This window comes from Erythrolamprus reginae, chromosome 2 (assembly GCF_031021105.1).
Source record: "Erythrolamprus reginae isolate rEryReg1 chromosome 2, rEryReg1.hap1, whole genome shotgun sequence".
NCBI lineage: Eukaryota > Metazoa > Chordata > Lepidosauria > Squamata > Dipsadidae > Erythrolamprus > Erythrolamprus reginae.
In genome coordinates this window covers 23,831,100-23,853,553 of record NC_091951.1, presented here as the reverse complement: position 1 = coordinate 23,853,553, position 22,454 = coordinate 23,831,100, and the positions used below count along the sequence as shown (strand labels likewise).

The following is a 22,454-nucleotide window of genomic DNA, read 5'->3' as shown; positions in this document are numbered from 1 at the left end:
CAATTTAATTTATTAGGTTTGTATGCCGCCCCTCTCCGAAGACTCGGGGTGGCTCACAACAGCAATAAAAACAGTATAACACTGGAACAAATCTAATAATAAAATATATAAAAACCTCAACAATTAAAAACCATACAGCACATACACATCAAACATGAAATATAATAAGCCTGGGGGAGATGTCTTAGTTCCCCCATGCCTGGCGATATACGTGGGTCTTAAGTAACTTGCGAAAGACAAGGAGGGTGGGGCCGTTCTAATCTCCGGGGGAAGTTGATTCCAGAAGGCCGGGGCTGCCACAGAGAAGGCTCTTCTCCTGGGGCCCGCCAAACGACATTGTTTGGTCGACGGGACCCGGAGAAGGCCAAGTCTGTGTGACCTTATTGGCCGCTGGGATTCGTGCGGTAGAAGATGGTTGGATCACCCAAGATCCAACAAAGGTAGGATTAGTCCTCTACCCATCTAGTAACAGAACTCAGCACATAGTAGCTGGGAAGATTACATCACACAGCAATGCTCAACCAAGCATGGGAGTCAGGACAGACTACACAACTCCCCCTACATGGCCCAGTGGGAGCCTGACAACCTGACAACTGTAAAAAATACGACTTTAGTAATAGAGTTGTTGAAGTATGGAACTCATTACCGGACTATCCCCTAACCCCCAACATTTTACCCTTAGACTGTTCACGGTTGACCTATCCAGATTCCTAAGAGGTCAGTAAGGGGCGTGCATAAGTGCACTAGAATGCCTTCCGACCCCTGTCCTATTGTCTCTCCTATATCCCATATATCTTCTCTTCTATCCCTATATATTTCTTCTATTCTCTCATCCATTATTTTATCCTCTACTCTCTCTTCTATTCTTTCTCTAATTCTATTTCCTCGAAGGTGTCCTCTATTACCTCCATTGTGTATTATTGTGTATTGGACAAAATAAATAAATAAATAAAAATAAAATAAATCAGAATACAAGCTCAACTTCAAAAGCCCAGAGACGGTATAAAATTCAGCCCCACTCCACATCTCTTCCCCTATTTTTTTTCTTTACTCAACGTTTTCAAGGTATGTGATTCTGTCCATCATTAAACTTTCTTTCCAAGCAACTACCATGAACTCAGCGTCTCTTTCCTCACTCGGAACTGAACCCAGAAGGATATTTCTTCCAACAGATATTACAGGTAATGCTTGACATACAACCACAACTGAGCTGGGCTGAGACACACAAACACACAAACAAAACGAAGGGTGGGGGATGGCAGCCTATTCTTCAAAGCTCCCGAGAATAGGACAGAAGACATATCAGAAAGGGATCCAACCTAGAATTGAGGAGAAACTTCCTGTGGGTATTTTATTTATGTATTTATTTGTTTGTCAAACAATTATAGGGTGATAATTTATACATATAAAACATTAGATAAGTAATAGAAACATAGAAATCTGATGGCAGAAAAAGACCTCACGGTCCATCTAGTCTGCCCTTATACTATTTTCTGTATTTTATCTTTGGGTGGATATATGTTTATCCCAGGAATGTTTAAATTCAGTTACTGTGGATTTACCAACCACGTTTGCTGGAAGTTTGTTCCAAGGATCTACTACTCTTTCAGTAAAATAATATTTTCTCATGTTGCTTTTGATCTTTCCCCCAACTAACTTCAGATTGTGTCCCCTTGTTCTTGTGTTCATTTTCCTATTAAAAACACTTCCCTCCTTGAGCTTATTTAACCCTTTAACATATTTAAATGTTTCGATCATGTTCTCCCTGTTCCTTCTGTCCTCCAGAATATAGAGATTGAGTTCATTAAGTCTTTCCTGATACGTTTTATGCTTAAGACCTTCCACCATTCTTGTACACGTCTTTGGACCCGTTCAATTTTGTCAATATCTTTTTGTAGGTGAGGTCTCAAGAACTGAACACAGTATTCCAAATGTGGTCTCACCAGCACGCTATATAGCGGGATCATAATCTCCCTCTTCCTGCTTGTTATACCTCTAGCTATGCAGCCAAGTATGCTACTTGCTGTCCCTACCATTATTATCATTATTTTTAATGATAAAAAGTAGACAATAGGACCGGGACAGAAGGCACAGTGGTGCGCTTATGCACGCCCCTTACAGACCTCTTAGAAAAGAGGAGAGATCAATTGTAGATAGTCTAAGGTTAAAGGTTTTCATACAAATGACTTATAAGTAATACTGTACAGGTGTACACACAGGAGAAAAAGTGAAAAAGGTCCATATTAGGCAAAAGTTGATGAATTTAGAGAAGGCAAATATTTCATTTTTCATCTGTCATTGGAAGTGTAGGTGAGAAATGGATTATTTAAGTTGGAGCCTGATTCATTTTACTGAAAGATACATTATCTCAGAAGTAGATCTATGAATGAAGAAAAACAAGAGAAAATATTTCTTTGATAAAGGAATACTGTATGGGTTTTTTTCAAGGCAAAGATTGATGAGTTTAGATAAGGCTTAAATTTGATCTTTGATCATTCACTGAAAAATATTAATTTGATGGAGGTGAAATGTCTGGTTTTTGTTTTTGTTTGTTTGTTATCAAGATCTTCCATCTCCATAGCGTCCCTCCAAGCCTTGCCCTCTTCCACAGGGTCCTTATAGGTATTTCCCTCCTCCCCAAGGTCTCCACAAGCCTTTCCCACACACAGAGATTCCCCAAAGGCTTTGTTCCTCTCCTGCTTTGTCCCCACAGTCCCTAGGCCTGACTCCCACCCCACTAGGCCTCACAGCCTCCTCCATACCCTTGGAATATCTCTGAACCTAATGTTGATGAAAAAGGCCAGGACCCGCATCCCAGGGCCACATGGCTATGTCCTGGAAAAAGCCATTATTTTCAGTGTGCCTGGGATTCAACCTTGGCCGGGCCATGTGATGGATTTGTGGATACAGCTGGCTAACACTGATCAGCCCATAAATTTTAGAATGACTTGTGTAATGTTTTTGATACTATCAATATAATTTGGCAATAAAGATAGAGATGAGAAAAGAAAGCACTGCGTGCAAAGTTGGTGTATGAATGAGAGGACAAAGAGAAATAAAGAAGAAGATCTTGTGTTTTTACAAAGAGATGCATTGAGCAATTATTTATTACCTGAATTAGCCTGAAACCAGAACAACCTCACCAGCAGGTCGCTACAACCAGAAAGAACCCACCTCTGCTCTATCCATAGGGAATTCAATTCAATTCAATTTATTAGGTTTGTATGCCGCCCCTCTCCAAAGACTCGGGGCGGCTCACAACAGTAATAAAAATAACAATGGAACAAATCTAATAATAAAATATATAAAAACCTCAACAATTAAAACCCATACAACACATACACATCAAACATGAAATATAATAAGCCTGGGGGAGATGTCTTAGTTCCCCCATGCCTGGCGATATAGGTGGGTCTTAAGTAACTTGCGAAAGACAAGGAGGGTGGGCACCGTTCTAATCTCCGAGGGAAATTCATTCCAGAGGGCCGGGGCCACCACAGAAAAGGCTCTTCCCCTGGATCCCGCCAAACGACATTGTTTGGTCGACGGGACCCGGAAAAGGCCAACTCTGTGTGGCCTTATCGGCCGCTGGGATTCGTGCGGAAGAAGGCGGTTTGATCACCCAAGATCCAACAAAGGTAGGATTAGTCCTCTACCCATCTAGTAACAGAACTGAGCACATAGTAGCTGGGAATATTACATCACACAGCAATGCTCAACCAAGCATGGGACTCAGGACAGACTACACAAATCCCCCTACATGGCCCAGTGGGAGCCTGACAACTGTAAAAAATACGACTTTAGTAATAGAGTTGTTGAAGTATGGAACTCATTACCGGACTATCCCCTAACCCCCAACATTTTACCCTTAGACTGTCTACGGTTGACCTCTCCAGATTCCTAAGAGGTCAGTAAGGGGCGTGCATAAGTGCAATAGAGTGCCTTCCGACCCCTGTCGTATTGTCTCTCCTATATCCCATATATCTTCTCTTCTATCCCTATATCTTTCTTCTATTCTCTCATCCATTATTTTATCCTCTACTCTCTCTTCTATTCTTTCTCTAATTCTATTTCCTCGAAGGTGTCCTCTATTACCTTCATTGTGTATTATTGTGTATTGGACAAAATAAATAAATAAAAATAGAATAAATCAGAATACAAGCTCAAATTCAAAAGCCCAGAGAGGGTATAAAATTCAGGCGCACTCCACATCGCTTCCCCTGTTTTTTTTTCTTTACTCAACATTTTCAAGGTATGTGATTCTGTCCACTATTAAACTTTCTTTCCAAGCAACTACCATGAACTCAGCGTCTCTTTCCTCACTCGGAACTGAACCCAGAAGGATATTTCTTCCAACAGATATTACAGGTAATGCTTGACATACAACCACAACTGAGCTGGGCTGAGACACACAAACACACAAACAAAACGAAGGGTGGGGGATGGCAGCCTATTCTTCAGAGTTCCTGAGAATAGGACAAGAAGACATATCAGAAAAGGATCCAACCTAGAATTGAGGAGAAACTTCCTGTGGGTATTTTATTTATTTTATTTATTTATTTGTCTGTCAAACAAATATAGGGTGATAATTTGTACATATAAAACATTAGATAAGTAACGATAAAAAGTAGACAATAGGACAGGGACGGTAGGCACAGTGGTGCGCTTATGCACGCTCCTTACAGACCTCTTAGAAAGGAGGAGAGATCAGTTGTAGATAGTCTAAGGTTAAAGGTTTTGGGGTTAGGAGTAGAAACCCCAGAATCAGGTAGTGCGTTCCAGGTGTTGATTACTCTGTTGCTGAAGTCGAATTTTTTGCAGTCAAGTTTGGAGTGGTTGACATTTAGTTTAAATCGATTTTGTGCTCGTGTGTTGTTGCGGTTGAAGGTGAAGTAGTCGTTAACAGGTAGGACATTTTGGTATATGATTTTATGAACTATAATTAAGTCGGAACGTAGACGATGGAGTTGTAAGTTGTCTAAACCAAGAATTTGAAGTCTGAACAATTACTCAGTAGAATGGTTTGTCTCCAGAAGTGGGAGACTTGCCTTCCATTGTTTATCCCCCCTCTAATTTTGAGTTATAGAATAGAATAGGAATATAATTTTTGTTGGCCAAGTGTGATTGGGCACACAAGGAATTTGTCTTGGTGCAGATGTTCTCAGTGTACATAAAAGAAAAAGATACATTTGTCAATGGTGGTACAACACTTAATGATTGTCATAGGGGTCAAATAAGCAACGAAGAAACAATATAAATAAAAATCTTAGGATACAAGTGCCACTGTTATATTTAAGTTTATATTATATTTATTCAGTGGAATGTCCTTCCTCCAGAAGTTGTGGGTGCTGTATCGGAGGAGATTTTTAAGAGGAGACTGGAGAACCATGTATCCGGAATAGTAAAGTCTCCTCTGATTGGATAATTGGTTTATTCTGTAAGAACTTCCCGAACGTTCAGGGCTCGGCATGTAGCTAATCTCGCCAAGTTTCACTATTTCACTTTGATGCATTGCAAAGGTGGGTTGCTCAAAGTGAGTTGATGGCATGTAATCCGTGAAAACGTCTTGCAAATGCCTCAACAGGTAGAGACGGGACGAGCCTGTTTTACCCCCTCCTACCGGGAGATGGCGACAGACGGGCAACACGGGCGCCTAGAAAGCCGTCGCTACAGTAAAGAGAGGCCTCTGGCGTTGAGCTTTTTAAGTGGTTAAAACCATCAAGTACTGCATTGCTAGAAAGGAGAGAGAAGGGCTTAATCATTAATGGTAGCGGGTCGCTCACGGGAGGAAGGTGGTCCGCCGAGTATCTTCTGCGCTCTTCAGAGAGTCGCAGCAGCAGCTGGTGGGTGAGTTGGGGACGGGTGGGAGGAGAGGCTGGGAGCAAGAAAGGCGGCTTGGTTTCCTCCGCAGCGAGGAAGCAGAGAAGCATCTAGAATATATAAAAACACAGTTGGATGTGAGCTTGGCGGTCCTGTAGTCCAACCGCCTCCTCCAGCGTGGGAACTTAGAGCGTTTCAGACAAATTGCTGTCTAGTATGTTCGTCAAAGTATCTTATTATTATCTTATTATTATTAAAAGCCTCCATTGTGGAGCACCCACTGCTTGGGAAGCCAAGCCCTTCCACTGTTCGCTGTCAGGAAATTTCCTCTTGTTCCTAGAATGCTTCTCTCCTTCACTGGTTTCCATCCATTAGGTGTTGTCTTGCCTTGTGGTGCTTTGGGAGGTAATCTCTTCTCTTCTTTCTGGCAGGACCTCAAGTATTGGAAGATGTCACTTCTAACCCTTCTTTTCGCCAGACTAGACCTACCCAATTCCTACAACTGCTCTTCATATGTTTTCGCCTCAAGCCCCCAGTCATGATTGTTGCTCTTTCATTTCTTCTCGTGAAACGAACCTTCCTGTTGGTATTAAGTCCAGTATAGCTGACCCTCTAATCCAGTGTTTCCCAACCTTGGCAACTTGAAGATATTTGGACTTCAACTCCCAGAATTCCCCATCCAGCGAACGCTGGCTGGGGAATTCTGGGAGTTGAAGTCCAGATATCTCCAAGTTGCCAAGGTTGGGAAACACTGCTCAAATCTAATCATCCTCTATCTTTTGCATGAGAGATTCCTCAGAAACCTCCAAGAAGAAACTGGACAGCCATTTATCCAGAATGGTAGGGGTTCTCCTGACTGAGCAGGAGATTGATCTAGATCTAGAAAATCTCCAAGATCTCTTCCAACTCTGAAGTTCTGTTATGGACATGCTGGGTTTTTTGACACTAATATTGGAAATCCCCAGAAATATCTTCTGGGATGTTTCCTTTTTTGTTTCCATATCTGTCCAATATCCATGGCATTTCCTATTGGTGCCCCATCCATGTATTAATCAGTTTCAACAGTGTTTAAGGCAGCACTTTTTAAAAAATAGCTTTGAGAACCTTTGGGATGTTCAGTTGTATAGGTAACCCTCCCTTACCATTTGTTCCCTGAGCCTTCACAGTTACAATGGCACTGTAAAGGCAGATATACATCTGGTCCACAAATTAGTGGTCATTGTAACACTTGTTCAGTGACCTGAAGAAGTCAGCAGTTCCTGTGGTTATGATGGCGCAAGAAAAGGAGGTGCACATTTATAGTTTCAGTCTACCACATTCAGGATCCCCATTTGTGGCATTCCCAGCTAAAGTTCAAAATCTTTTTCTTGCATGCAGAAATAAAAAATGTGTTTCTCTGTAACAAGTCATTGATTTCATAAATGCAAAACACTATAGTTTTTTTAATACATAGAATAAAGGTAAACATTGATAGTGGGTGTTATCTTTAATTTAGATGTCAAAAGGGTTTTGAGGGTCTCGGTATTTTTTTTTCTCTGGGAAATGGGATCAGATGGTTCAGTGAGTGTTTAAGGTTACTGGTATTAAAAGAAAACTTTTATTTTTTTTATCTTTTATGTTCTCTTTAATAATCTTCTGTATTAAGATTTAATTTAATTTATTTGACTTATACACCGCCCTCCAATATTTCTATGCCACATGTCCACCATAAATGATAAATTTTCTTATTTACATTTCCAACATTCAAGGTGCCTTTATACATTCTTTAATTTTAGGCACCAACATCATAAAACCATTTGGTGTAGAGCTTCCTGCCTGAGCAGATGGTTGGACTAGAAATCCTTCCAATAGAATCCTTCTGTAATTATATTCTTCCAGTGTCCAAGCATTATTTCCTTATCCACTGAATCATACAATGCTTTACCCACCCATTCTGCAAATTCAATGTCAGGGTTCCATGTAACACTCTCAACCAATGAAGACTCCGAGGCAGGCAATTCCTCAAAGTTTGAATTTATAGAAGATGTCATGTCGGCACATTTGGAAAAACCTGAATCTGAAAGCTTTCGGTTTTCCCCACCCAAAAGAAAATCACAGTTCCATACACTGCACCCACATATCCATCACACGATCCAATCATTCCACTGTCCCAATTGGAGACATTCCCTGTGCGTCTATCCAGGTGTAGACTGAACCTCCTTGACTCCCAGAGAAATTTACTCTGCCCCGAGTCTGCGAGGAGAAGGGCAGCCAAGGAAGGAGGGAGGGAGGGAGGAAGGAAGGAAGGAGGGAGGGAGGGAGGGAGGAAGGTTGTTATGGCTATAAATATCAGTCAGGTCACAACCCCCCCTCCCTATTTCCCATGCACTAAATTTGATAGCACTGAAGATCCAAAAGAAAAGATGGGTCCCAGGGCTGACATCCAATTTCAATAGCAGTTTATAAACCTTACAACAATATGTTCAACAATTCATTTCCAATTTCTAATACATTTTTCACAAAATCGTATCCATAACTCTTTTTGTCTAGTTCAAATATTTATTTCAATTGTACATATATAAATCAATGGCAAACATTCTTCCGATTCCAACTGCTCTTTAGATTTGAGGATAGGATCACAACCAAAAGTCCACCAGTCTGGCCTGTAACACAAATTTTGTTCCCAGCTTTTAAATGTTATATTCCAATTGCTTATATCTAAAACAAATTTAAAAAATGCTTACATTCATCATAAACTTCGCTTTTGTGACCATGGCAATGAAAATTATGCATTTTTTCTATAGAAACAGAAGCTTTTATCTAATAAATTCTATTGCTTGAGTCTTGATGTCAGAAGCTCAGCGTTGGACTTGGTGAGACCAAGTCTCTGATCAGATCGTTGAGGTCTTTTTGGTTAGGGACGTATGGCTTCTGCTCCTCATCTGCATATGAAGAGAAACTTCGGCCGGCCAGGAAGGACGTCTTTGTGACGTCAAAGCTCCACCCATGGAATTCCCTATTGGGATTCCCCACCTCCTTTCTAGCCTCCCGACCGGCCCGACAGCTCCGCTGCTGTTTCAAAAAGCTAACAGCCGGGCGGTGGGGCTTCTCGGCCTCCTCATGAACCGAACGCCGACCCCGAACTTTTGCTGAACTTCCGGGTTCGGCGTTCAGGTGGCCGCCGAGAAGTCCCCCAGATGTTTCAAAAGGCGACAGTGGGGCTTCTTGGTGGCCTCACGAACACCGAACCCGGACGTTCGGCAAAAGTTCGGGTTTGTTGTTCGGGTTCGGGAGGACGCCGAGAAGCCCCGCCAGGCAGCGGGGCTTCTCAGTGGCCACCCGAACTTTTGTCGAACCACTGTATGTATATATATATGTGTGTGTCTGTTTTCGTAGATTTTCACGGGTACAGCTATGACGGTCTTGGTATATTCTGGTGTCTTCCCGTGTAGGATTTGGAAATTTCTGGCGACGTTTCGACTAGGTCCCACTCGTCATCTTCAGGCTGGTGTTTCTGTCCTTGTTCTCAGGCGAACACTGCGAGACCTGAGCTGCCTTCCTTCTATAAATACTGGTGGCTGGGTGTGGTTTGATGGCTCAGCAATTGTCTGCTGTGTAGAAACTTCCTGGTGAGTCAGTGGGGTAACATCTGGGGTCGTTGATGTAGCTGAGGTATGCTGATTAGTTAATGGTTGTAGATTAGGCGTGATATCCTGAGTAGTTGGAACTTGCAGGCTACTTGATTGTTTTGCAATTTGTTTTCTGAGTCTGGTTTCTATGGCTGGGATACGTTTGAGAGCTGGTTTCCAGATCTCTGGTAAGCGGGAGGTATCAATATGAACAAGCGGGATGTTATTGACCCAAGTCAACAAGTTTATTTCCTGATTGAATGTATATTTGAATTTGGATCTCAGAGATCTGCACTGGATCAAATGAATCATAATTAACATTAGAAGCTATTTCAGCATTGTGGCATGCTGGATTGTAATGTACGCTTTTTTCACATGTTCTGCAACCGTTTTCTGAAGAAACAATTTTAAACTTACACTTTTGTTTTCAATCTTACAGATGAAGAGAATACCAATAAGAACACTCGGGACAACTGAGAATAACCAGCAACTTTGAAAATGAAAGCAATGTCCTCAATGTGGGAAAACTTTCAGATTTAACTCAAGCCTGCTGACTCATTGGAGGGCTGAGAATAATCAGCCACTTTGAAATTGAAAGGAAATTGAGCCTTCAGAAAAGCCCACAATTCTCCAGCTGATGAGAGACAAAGGGGAGAAAATCAAGAAGAGATTTCAAATTGGAAAAAGTATTGTGTGCAGAACTCGACAATAGATTATATGAAAAAGTCAAAGGAGATTATATTTTTCGATTCAGAAAAAGAGAAAAATATCTAGAAGTGAGTGGGTAGGAAAAAGACAATTGAAGGGCCACAAAAGGTAGACTCTAATGCAGGTCTGTAAACAGTAATGCAGGCCTTTCTCTCTGCGGAAGAAAACAATAGTTTGAATCAAAGCTCCGTGCAACAAAAGATGTACAAAAAATGAAACCTTTTGAATGTCCTGATTGTCGGAAAAGTTTCACTGCAAATTCCCACCTGCTGGGTCACCAGAGGACTCACACAGGAGAGAAACCCTTTGGATGTCCTGATTGTGGGAAAGGTTTCAGTTTCAATTCAAGACTGGTGGTTCATCAGAGGACTCACACAGGAGAGAAACCTTTTGAATGTCCTGACTGTGGGAAAGGTTTCAGTTTCAATTCAAGCCTGGTGATTCATCAGAGGACTCACACAGGAGAGAAACCTTTTGAATGTCCTGACTGTGGGAAAGGTTTCAGTCAGATTTCAAGCCTGGTGATTCATCAGAGGAGTCACACAGCAGAGAAACCATTTGAATGTCCTGACTGTGGGAAAGGTTTCAGTTTCAATTCAAGCCTGGTGATTCATCAGAGGACTCACACAGGAGAGAAACCTTTTGAATGTCCTGACTGTGGGAAAGGTTTCAGTCAGATTTCAAGCCTGGTGATTCATCAGAGGACTCACACAGGAGAGAAACCATTTGAATGTCTTGATTGTGGGAAAGGTTTCAGTCGCAATTCAAGCCTGGTGATTCATCAGAGGACTCACACAGGAGAGAAACCTTTTGAATGTCCTGATTGTGGGAAAGGTTTCACTGCAAATTCCCACCTGTTGGATCACCAGAGGATTCACACAGGAGAAAAACCCTTTAAGTGTCGTGATTGTGGGAAATGTTTCAATTTGAATTCCAATTTGATTAGACACCAGAGGACTCACAAAGGAGAGAAACCTTTTGAATGTCCTGATTGTGGGAAAAGATTCACTCAGAATTCATGCCTGGTGAATCATCAGAGGACTCACACTGGAGAGAAACCATTTGAATGTCCTGATTGTGGGAAAGGTTTCAGTCGCAATTCAAACCTGGTGAAACATCAGAGGACTCACACAGGAGAAAAACCCTTTAAGTGTCCTGATTGTGGGAAAGGTTTCAATTCTAATTCCAATTTGGTTAGACACCAGAGGACTCACACAGGAGAGAAAACTTTTGAATATCCTGTTCATGGGAAAAGTTTCAATCAGAATTCTCAACTGTTGGAACACTAGAGGACTCACACAGGAGACACCCTTTCAATGTCCTGATTGTTGGAAATGTTTCTGTCATAGGTCAAACTTGGTGGTCCACCAGATGATACCTACAGGAAAGAAACCATACAAATGACTTATAAGTAATACAGGTGTACACACAGGAGAAAAAGTAAAAAATGGTCCATATTAGGCAAAAGTTGATGAATTTAGAGAAGGCATAAATTTCATTTTTCATCTGTCATTGGAAGTGTAGGTGAGAAATGGATTATTTAAGTTGGAGCCTGATTCATTTTACTGAAAGATACATTATCTCAGAAGTAGATCTATGAATGAAGAAAAACAAGTGAAAATATGTATTTGATAAAGGAATAATATATGGGGTTTTTTTAAGGCAAAGATTGATGAGTTTAGATAAGGCTTAAATTTGATCTTTGATCATTCACTCAAAAATATTAATTTGATGGAGGTGAAATGTCTGGTTTTTGTTTTTGTTTGTTTGTTATCAAGATCTTCCATCTCCATAGTGTCCCTCCAAGCCAGAGGTCCCCAAACTAGTGGCCAGATACTGCCCACTGAGACCATTTATCCAGCCCACGGCAGTGCACAAGATTTTTCTGATCGAATCTCCCGTCCACTCAGTGCGTGCGGTCTTGCTGCTGAGCTTCTGGTGGCCGCGAGGAGAGGTGGAGAGCAAAGCAGCAGGGAGGAAAGCGGACCTGCAATTGGCCCCTTTCTTTCCCGCCTTTAGTGAGAGAAACTGTTGGTGCTCTGCCATAGGGAGCAAAAGTTCCTCTCCCTAAAGGCGGGAAAGAAAGGGGCCAATTGCAGGTTCGCTTTCCTCCCTGCTGCTTTGCTCTCCACCTCTCCTCACTGTCACCAGAAGCTCAGCAGCAGGACCACACTGAGTGGACGGGAAACTTCGCCCTCCCTGCTTTCCAGCATCTTGGTTCCTCCCGTGCTGCTTTTTTCCCTCTTCAAAGTTTTTGCAGGGCGAGGTTTGCATTTGGGCAAGGATTCGGGGGGGGGGGGTCTGCTGCAGAGAGGGAGGGAGAGAAAAGGAGAGAGTGTGTGAAAGACAGAAATAAAGCAAGAGAGAGAGATTGAGTGAGAAATAAAGCAAGAGAGAAGGAGAGAGAAAGCAAGAGAGAAATTGAGAGAGAGAAGAAGAGAGAGAAAAAGGGAGAGAGAGGAGTCGGAGATAGAAAGAGAGAGAAATAAAGCAAGAGAGGGAGGGAGAGAGAAAGCAAGAGAGGCTTATAGGGAGAGAGAGAAAAAGAGGGAGAGAAAGCAAGAGAGAAAGGGAGAGAGAGAGGAAGAGTGGGAGATAGAAAGAGAGAGAAAAATAAAGCAAGAGGGAGGGAGAGAAAAAGCAAGAGAGAGAAATAGTGAGAGAGAAAAAGCGCGAGAGAGAAATAAAGCAAGAGAGAGAGAAAGCGAGAGAGAGAAACAGGGAGAGAGAGAAGGAGATTTGTTCATATGTTTTTTTATAGTCCGGGCCTCCAACAGTCTGAGGGACAGAGAACTGGCCCCTGTGTAAAAACTTTGGGGACCCCTGCTCCAAGCCTTGCCCTCTTCCACAGGGTCCTTATAGGTATTTCCCTCCTCCCCAAGATCTCCAGAAGCCTGGTCTATCCATAGGGAAATGCTTTCACCCAAGAGCCAACAAAGATAGGATTAGTCCTTCCCAAGGTCTCCACAAGCCTTTCCCACACACACACAGATTCCCCAAAGGCTTTATCCTCTCCTGCTGTGTCCCCCCAGTACTTAGGCCTAACTCCCACCCCACTAGGCCTCACAGCCTCCTCCATACCCTTGGAATATCTCTGAACCTAATGTTGATGAAAAAGGCCAGGACCCGCATCCGATGGCCACATGGCTATGTCCTGGAAAAAGCCATTATTTTCAGTGTGCCTGGGATTCAACCTTGGGCGGGCCATGGGATGGATTTGTGGATACAGCTGGCTAGCACTGATCAGCCCATAAATTTTAGAATGACTTGTGTAATGTTTTTGTTACTACCAATATAATTTGGTAGTAAAGATAGAGATGAGAAAAGAAAGCACTGCGTGCAAAGTTGGTGTATGAATGAGAGGACAAAGAGAAATAAAGAAGAAGATATTGTGTTTTTACAAAGAGATGCATTGAGCAATCATTTATTACCTGAATTAGCCTGAAACCAGAACAACCTCACAAGCAGGTCGCTACAACCAGAAAGAACCCACCTCTGCTCTATCCATAGGGAATTCAATTCAATTCAATTTATTAGATTCGTATGCCGCCCCTCTCCGAAGACTCGGGACGGCTCACAACAGTAATAAAAACAGTATAACAATGGAACAAATCTAATAATAAAATATATAAAAACCTCAACAATTAAAAACCATACAGCACATACACATCAAACATGAAATATAATAAGCCTGGGGGAGATGTCTTAATTCCCCCATGCCTGGCGATATAGGTGGGTCTTAAGTAACTTGCGAAAGACAAGGAGGGTGGGGCCGTTCTAATCTCCGGGGGAAGTTGATTCCAGAAGGCCGGGGCTGCCACAGAGAAGGCTCTTCTCCTGGGGCCCGCCAAACAACATTGTTTGGTCGACGGGACCCGGAGAAGGCCAACTCTGTGTGACCTTATTGGCCGCTGGGATTCATGCGGTAGAAGATGGTTGGATCACCCAAGATCCAACAAAGGTAGGATTAGTCCTCTACCCATCTAGTAACAGAACTCAGCACATAGTAGCTGGGAAGATTACATCACACAGCAATGCTCAACCAAGCATGGGACTCAGGACAGACTACACAAATTCCCCTACATGGCCCAGTGGGAGCCTGACAACCTGACAACTGTAAAAAATACGACTTTAGTAATAGAGTTCTTGAAGCGTGGAACTCATTACCGGACTATCCCCTAACCCCCAACATTTTACCCTTAGACTGTTCACGGTTGACCTATCCAGATTCCTAAGAGGTCAGTAAGGGGCGTGCATAAGTGCACTAGAATGCCTTCCGACCCCTGTCCTATTGTCTCTCCTATATCCCATATATCTTCTCTTCTATCCCTATATATTTCTTCTATTCTCTCATCCATTATTTTATCCTCTACTCTCTCTTCTATTCTTTCTCTAATTCTATTTCCTCGAAGGTGTCCTCTATTACCTCCATTGTGTATTATTGTGTATTGGACAAAATAAATAAATAAAAATAAAATAAATCAGAATACAAGCTCAACTTCAAAAGCCCAGAGAGGGTATAAAATTCAGCCCCACTCCACATCTCTTCCCCTGTTTTTTTTTATTTACTCAACGTTTTCAAGGTATGTGATTCTGTCCCTCATTAAACTTTCTTTCCAAGCAACTACCACGAACTCAGCGTCTCTTTCCTCACTCGGAACTGAACCCAGGAGGATATTTCTTCCAACAGATATTACAGGTAATCCTTGACATACAACCACAACTGAGCTGGGCTGACACACACAAACACACAAACAAAACGAAGGGTGGGGGATGGCAGCCTATTCTTCAAATCTCCAGAGAATAGGACAAGAAGACATATCAGAAGGGGTCCAACATAGAATTGAGGAGAAACTTCCTGTGGGTATTTTATTTATTTAATTTATTTATTTGTTTGTCAAACAATTATAGGGTGGTAATTTGTACATATAAAACATTAGATAAGTAATAGAAACATAGAAGACTGACGGCAGAAAAAGACCTCACGGTCCATCTAGTCTGCCCTTATACTATTTTCTGTATTTTATCTTTGGGTGGATATATGTTTATCCCAGGCATGTTTAAATTCAGTTACTGTGTATTTACCAACCACGTCTTCTGGAAGTTTGTTCCAAGGATCTACTACTCTTTCAGTAAAATAATATTTTCTCATGTTGCTTTTGATCTTTCCCCCAACTAACTTCAGATTGTGTCCCCTTGTTCTTGTGTTCACTTTCCTATTAAAAACACTTCCCTCCTTGACCTTATTTAACCCTTTAACATATTTAAATGTTTCGATCATGTTGTCCCTGTTCCTTCTGTCCTCCAGAATATACAGATTGAGTTCATGAAGTCTTTCCTGTTACGTTTTATGCTTAAGACCTTCCACCATTCTTGTACACGTCATTGGACCCGTTCAATTTTGTCAATATCTTTTTGTAGGTGAGGTCTCAAGAACTGAACACAGTATTCCAAATGTGGTCTCACCAGCACGCTATATAGCGGGATCATAATCTCCCTCTTCCTGCTTGTTATACCTCTAGCTATGCAGCCAAGTATGCTACTTGCTGTCCCTACCATTATTATCATTATTTTTATTGATAAAAAGTAGACAATAGGAACGGGACGGAAGGCACAGTGGTGCGCTTATGCACGCCCCTTACAGACCTCTTAGAAAAGAGGAGAGATCAATTGTAGATAGTCTAAGGTTAAAGGTTTTGGGGTTAGGAGTAGAAACCCCCAGAATCAGGTAGTGCATTCCAGGCGTTGATTACTCTGTTGCTGAAGTTGAATTTTTTGCAGTCAAGTTTGGAGCGGTTGACATTTAGTTTAAATCGATTTCGTGCTTGTGTGTTGTTGCGGTTGAAGGTGAAGTAGTCGTTAACAGGTAGAACATTTTGGTATATGATTTTATGAACTATAATTATGTTGGAAGGGAGACGATGGAGTTGTAAGTTGTCTAAACCAAGAATTTCAAGTCTGAACAATTACTCAGTAGAATGATTTGTCTCCAGAAGTGGGAGACTTGCCTTCCATTGTTTATCCCCCCTCTAATTTTGAGTTATAGAATAGAATAGGAATATAATTTTTGTTGGCCAAGTGTGATTGGACACACAAGGAATTTGTCTTGGTGCATATGCTCTCAGTGTACATAAAAGAAAAAGATACATTTGTCCATCGTGGCACAACACTTAATGATTGTCATAGGGGTCAAATAAGCAACGAAGAAGCAATCAATATTAATAAAAATCTCAGGATACAAGTGCCACTGTTATATTTAAGTTTATATTATATTTATTCAGTGGAATGTCCTTCCTCCAGAAGTTGTGGGTGCTGTATCGGAGGAGATTTTTAAGAAGAGACTGGAGAACCATATATCAAGAATAGTATAGGCTCCTCTGATTGGAGAATTGGTTTATTCTATAAGAACTTCCCGAACGTTCAGGGCTCGGCATGCAGCTAATCTTGCCAAGTTTCACTATTTCACTTGGATCCATTGCAAAGGTGGGTTGCTAAAAATCGAAAGTGAGTTGATGGCATGTAATCCGTGAAAACGTCTTGGAAATGATAGACGGGACGAGCCTGTTTTACCCCCTCCTGTCGGGAGATGGCGTCAGACGGGCAACACAGGCGCCTACAAAGCCGTCGCTACAGTAAGCAGGAGCCTCGGGCGTTGAGCTTTTTAATGGGTTAAAACCAACAAGTACTGCATTGCTAGAAAGGAGCGGAAAGTCGGCCGGATCTGGCTGGTCGCTCACCGGAGGAAGGTGGCGGTGCCTTCTATGCTCTTCCAAGAGTCGAAGCAATAACTGGTGGGTGAGTTGAAGACGGGCTGGAGGAGACACTGGGAGCAAGAACCGGTGAGCGAGAAAGCAGAGAAGCAACTAGAATATATAAAAACACAGTTGGATGTGAGCTTGGCGGTCCTGTAGTCCAACCCCCTCCTCCAGCGTGGGAACTTAGAGCGTTTCAGACAAATGGCTGTCTGGTATCTTCGTTCAAGTATCTTATTATTATTATATTATTATTATTATTAAAAGCCTCCAGTGAGCAGCAGCCATAGCTTGGGAATTCAAGCCCTTCCACTGGTCGCTGTTATGAAATTTCCTCTTGTTCCTAGAATGCTTCTCTCCTTCACTGGTTTCCACCCACTAGGTGTTGTCTTGCCTTGTGGTGCTTTGGGAGGTAATCCCTTAATCTTCTCTTCTTTGTAGCAGGACCTCAAGTATTGGACGATGTCACTTCTAATCCTTCTTTTCACCAGAGTTGACCTACCCAATTCCTACAACTGCTCTTCATATGTTTTCGCCTCAAGCCCCCAGTCATCATTGTTGCTCTTTCATTTCTTCTCTTGAAACGAACCTTCCTGTTGGTAAGTATTAAGTCCAGTAGAGCTGACCCTCTAATCCAGTGTTTCCCAACCTTGGCAACTTGAAGATATTTGGACTTAAACTCCCAGAATTCTCCAGCCAGCGAACGCAAGAAACCCTCATTTTCCCCCTCTGCGCAGGCACAGAAGGCTTTCCACATGTCCAGAGGGTTAAAAACAAGAAAATGGCAATGTGCAGATGGGTGGGCAAAGAATGATGCTGCTGCCGCTACCAGTTCTCAGAATCACTGGCAGTGCCATTACCAGTATGCCCGAACTGGGCCGAGCCATTACCATTTCACCCTGATGTAAAACGTTGGTAAAACATTTATCAGAATTTCAGAGATTCTACCCAATAATTACAGTATGAAGAATTTGTTATTGACCCAAGTCAACAAGTTTATTTCCTGATTGAATGTATATTTGAATTTGGATCTCAGAAATCTGCAGTATATCAAATGAATCATAATTAACATTAGAAGCTATTTCAGCATTGTGGCATGTTTGATTGTAATGTACGCTTTTTTCACATCTTCTGCAACCATTTTCTAAAGAAACAATTTTAAACTTGCACTTTTGTTTTCAATCTTACAGATGAAGAGAATACCAATAAGAGCACTCGGGACAACTGAGGATAACCAGCAACTTTGAAAATGAAAGCAATGTCCTCAATGTGGGAAAACTTTCAGATTTAACGCAAGCCTGCTGAATCATTGGAGGGCTGAGAATAATCAGCCACTTTGAAATTGAAAGCAAATTGAGCCTTCGGAAAAGCCCACAATTCTCCAGGTGATGAGAGACAAAGGGGAGAAAATCAAGAAGAGATTTCAAATTTGAAAAAGTATTGTGTGCAGAACTCGACAATAGATTATATGAAAAAGTCAAAGGAGATTATATTTTTCCATTCAGAAAAAGAGAGAAATATCTAGAAGTGAGTGAGTAGGAGAAAGACAATTGGAGGGCCACAAAAGGTAGACTCTAATGCAGGTCTGTAAACAGTAATGCAGGCCTTTCTCTCTGCGGAATAAAACAATAGTTTGAATCAAAGCTCCGTGCAACAAAAGATCACACGTATTTCAAGCATCAGAGGGGCAGACAGCTGATTGTGGCAAAATTTCAGTCAGAATTCCAACCTGATGGTACACTACAGGATGTACAAAGTAAAGAAATCATATAACTGTCCTGATTGTGGGAAAGGTTTCAGTTTCAATTCAAGACTGGTGATACACCAGAGGACTCACACAGGAGAGAAACCTTTTGAATGTCCTGACTGTGGGAAACGTTTCAGTCGCAATTCAAGCCTGGTGATTCATCAAAGGACTCACACAGGAGAGAAACCTTTTGAATGTCCTGACTGTGGGAAACGTTTCAGTCGCAATTCAAGCCTGGTGATTCATCAGAGGACTCACACAGGAGAGAAACCATTTGAATGTCCTGTTTGTGGGAAAGGTTTCACTGCAAATTCCCACCTGTTGGATCACCAGAGGACTCACACTGGAGAGAAACCCTTTGAATGTCCTGACTGTGGGAAAAGTTTCAGTTTCAATTCAAGCCTGGTGATACACCGGAGGACTCACACAAGAGAGAAACCATTTGAATGTCCTGATTGTGGGAAAGGTTTCAGTAAGAATTCAAGACTGGTGATTCATCAGAGGACTCACACAGGAGAGAAACCTTTTGAATGTCTTGATTGTGGGAAAGGTTTCAATTCTAATTCCAATTTGGTTAGACACCAGAGGACTCACACAGGAGAGAAACCTTTTGAATGTCCTGATTGTGGGAAAAGTTTCAGTTTCAATTCAAGCCTGCTGAATCACCAGAGGACTCACACAGGAGAGAAACCCTTTAAGTGTCCTGATTGTGGGAAATGTTTCAATTTGAATTCCCATTTGGTTAGACACCAGAGGACTCACACAGGAGAGAAACCTTTTGAATGTCCTGATTGTGGGAAAGGTTTCACTGCAAATTCCCACCTGTTGGATCACCAGAGAACTCACACAGGAGAGAAACCATTTGAATGTCCTGATTGTGGGAAAAGTTTCAATTTGAATTCCAATTTGGTGATACACCAGAGGACTCACACAGGAGAGAAACCATTTGAATGTCCTGATTGTGGGAAAGGTTTCAGTAAGAATTCAAGCCTGGTGATTCATCAGAGGATTCACACAGGAGAAAAACCCTTTAAGTGTCTTGATTGTGGGAAAGGTTTCAATTCTAATTCCAATTTGGTTAGACACCAGAGGACTCACACTGGAGAGAAACCTTTTGAATGTCCTGATTGTGGGAAAGGTTTCAGTCGCAATTCAAGCCTGGTGAACCATCAGAGGATTCACACAGGAGAAAAACCCTTTAAGTGTCTTGATTGTGGGAAATGTTTCAATTCTAATTCCAATTTGGTTAGACAGCAGAGGACTCACAAAGGAGAGAAACCTTTTGAATATCCTGTTCATGGGAAAAGTTTCAATCAGAATTCTCAACTGTTGGAACACCAGAGGACTCACACAGGAGACACCCTTTCAATGTCCTGATTGTTGGAAATGTTTCTGTCATAGGTCAAACTTGGAGGTCCACCAGAGGACTCATATGAGAGAAATGATACGAATGTCCATATTGTGGAAAAAGTTTCAGATGGAATTCTGATCTATGGATACACAAGAACATACAGGAGTAAAGCTACATAAGTGTCCAGAGTGTGGGAAAAGTTTCACTTACTGTTCTGACCTGGTGAAATACCAGATATCTCATATAGGGGAAAAGCCCTATGAATATCCACATTGTGGAGAATGTTGCAGTCTCTCTGTGTGTAGTGATAGACTACAAGAACAGGAGAGAAACCCTTTGAATGTCCTGATTGTGGCCAAAGGTTCAGTCCCCCGTTTTCTCCTGGTGGTCCACCAGATGATACCTACAGGAGGGAAACCATACAAATGACTTATAAGTAATACAGGTGTACACACAGGAGAAAAAGTAAAAAAGGTCCATATTAGGCAAAAGTTGATGAATTTAGAGAAGGCAAATATTTCATTTTTCATCTGTCATTGGAAGTGTAGGTGAGAAATGGATTATTTAAGTTGGAGCCTGATTCATTTTACTGAAAGATACATTATCTCAGAAGTAGATCTATGAATGAAGAAAAACAAGAGAAAATATTTCTTTGATAAAGGAATACTATATGGGGTTTTTTTTAAGGCAAATATTGATGAGTTTAGATAAGGCTTAAATTTGATCTTTGATCATTCACTGAAAAATATTAATTTGATGGAGGTGAAATGTCTGGTTTTTGTTTTTGTTTGTTTGTTATCAAGATCTTCCATCTCCATAGCGTCCCTCCAAGCCTTGCTCTCTTCCACAGGGTCCTTATAGGTATTTCCCTCCTCCCCAAGATCTCCACAAGCCTTTCCCACACACACACAGATTCCCCAAAGGCTTTTTCCCCCTCCTGCGGTGTCCCCACAGTCCCTAGGCCTGACTCCCACCCCACTAGGCCTCACAGCCTCCTCCATACCCTTGGAATATCTCTGAACCTAATGTTGATGAAAAAGGCCAGGACCCGCATCCCAGGGCCACATGGGTATGTCCTGGAAAAAGCCATTATTTTCAGTGTGCCTGGGATTCAACCTTGGCCGGGCCATGTGATGGATTTGTGGATACAGCTGGCTAACACTGTTCAGCCCATAAATTTTAGAATGACTTGTGTAATGTTTTTGATACTATCAATATAATTTGGTATTAAAGATAGAGATGAGAAAAGAAAGCACTGCGTGCAAAGTTGGTGTATGAATGAGAGGACAAAGAGAAATAAAGAAGAAGATATTGTGTTTTTACAAAGAGATGCATTGAGCAATGATTTATTACCTGAATTAGCCTGAAACCAGAACAACCTCACCAGCAGGTCGCTACAACCAGAAAGAACCCACCTCTGCTCTATCCATAGGGAATTCAATTCAATTCAATTTATTAGGTTTGTATGCAGCCCCTCTCCAAAGATTCGGGGCGGCTCACAACAGTAATAAAAACAGTATAACAATGGAACAAATCTAATAATAAAATATATAAAAACCTCAACAATTAAAACCCATACAACACATACACATCAAACATGAAATATAATAAGCCTGGGGGAGATGTCTTAGTTCCCCCATGCCTGGCGATATAGGTGGGTCTTAAGTAACTTGCGAAAGACAAGGAGGGTGGGCACCGTTCTAATCTCCGAGGGAAATTCATTCCAGAGGGCCGGGGCCACCACAGAAAAGGCTCTTCCCCTGGATCCTGCCAAACGACATTGTTTGGTCGACGGGACCCGGAAAAGGCCAACTCTGGCCTTATCGGCCGCTGGCATTCATGCGGAAGAAGGCGGTTTGATCACCCAAGATCCAACAAAGGTAGGATTAGTCCTCTACCCATCTAGTAACAGAACTCAGCACATAGTAGCTGGGAATATTACATCACACAGCAATGCTCAACCAAGCATGGGACTCAGGACAGACTACACAAATCCCCCTACATGGCCCAGTGGGAGCCTGACAACCTGACAACTGTAAAAAATACGACTTTAGTAATAGAGTTGTTGAAGTATGGAACTCATTACCGGACTATCCCCTAACCCCCAACATTTTACCCTTAGACTGTCTACGGTTGACCTCTCCAGATTCCTAAGAGGTCAGTAAGGGGCGTGCATAAGTACACTAGAGTGCCTTCTGACCCCTGTTGTATTGTCTCTCCTATATCCCATATATCTTCTCTTCTATCCCTATATCTTTCTTCTATTCTCTCATCCATTATTTTATCCTACACTCTCTCAGCTATTCTTTCTCTAATTCTATTTCCTCGAAGGTGTCCTCTATTACCTTCATTGTGTATTATTGTGTATTGGACAAAATAAATAAATAAAAATAAAATAAATCAGAATACAAGCTCAAATTCAAAAGCCCAGAGAGGGTATAAAATTCAGCCCACTCCACATCGCTTCC

The 22,454-nt window shown here is 41.9% G+C and overlaps 1 protein-coding gene across 1 annotated transcript; it reads left to right on the top strand.

The window, feature by feature from the left end:
• Nucleotides 1-5,695: 5,695 nt before the first annotated feature.
• Nucleotides 5,696-21,307, top strand: LOC139159255 (zinc finger protein 850-like). The gene is made up of 5 exons (XM_070736593.1): nt 5,696-5,847; nt 6,252-6,406; nt 9,252-9,428; nt 9,868-11,421; nt 18,605-21,307. Exons 4-5 carry the CDS (start codon nt 10,349-10,351, stop codon nt 20,010-20,012), a joined length of 2,481 nt encoding a protein of 826 aa, XP_070592694.1. The 5' UTR covers nt 5,696-5,847; nt 6,252-6,406; nt 9,252-9,428; nt 9,868-10,348; the 3' UTR covers nt 20,013-21,307.
• Nucleotides 21,308-22,454: the final 1,147 nt, after the last annotated feature.

What these genes read in the sequence shown, in the direction of transcription:
- LOC139159255 (XM_070736593.1), top strand. Translation starts at nt 10,349, where the DNA reads ATGAAACCTTTTGAATGTCCTGATTGTCGGAAAAGTTTCACTGCAAAT. An exon ending in AATTCTCAACTGTTGGAACA is followed by an intron (nt 11,422 to 18,604) that starts CTAGAGGACTCA and finishes GCAAAATTTCAG; the next exon opens with TCAGAATTCCAACCTGATGG.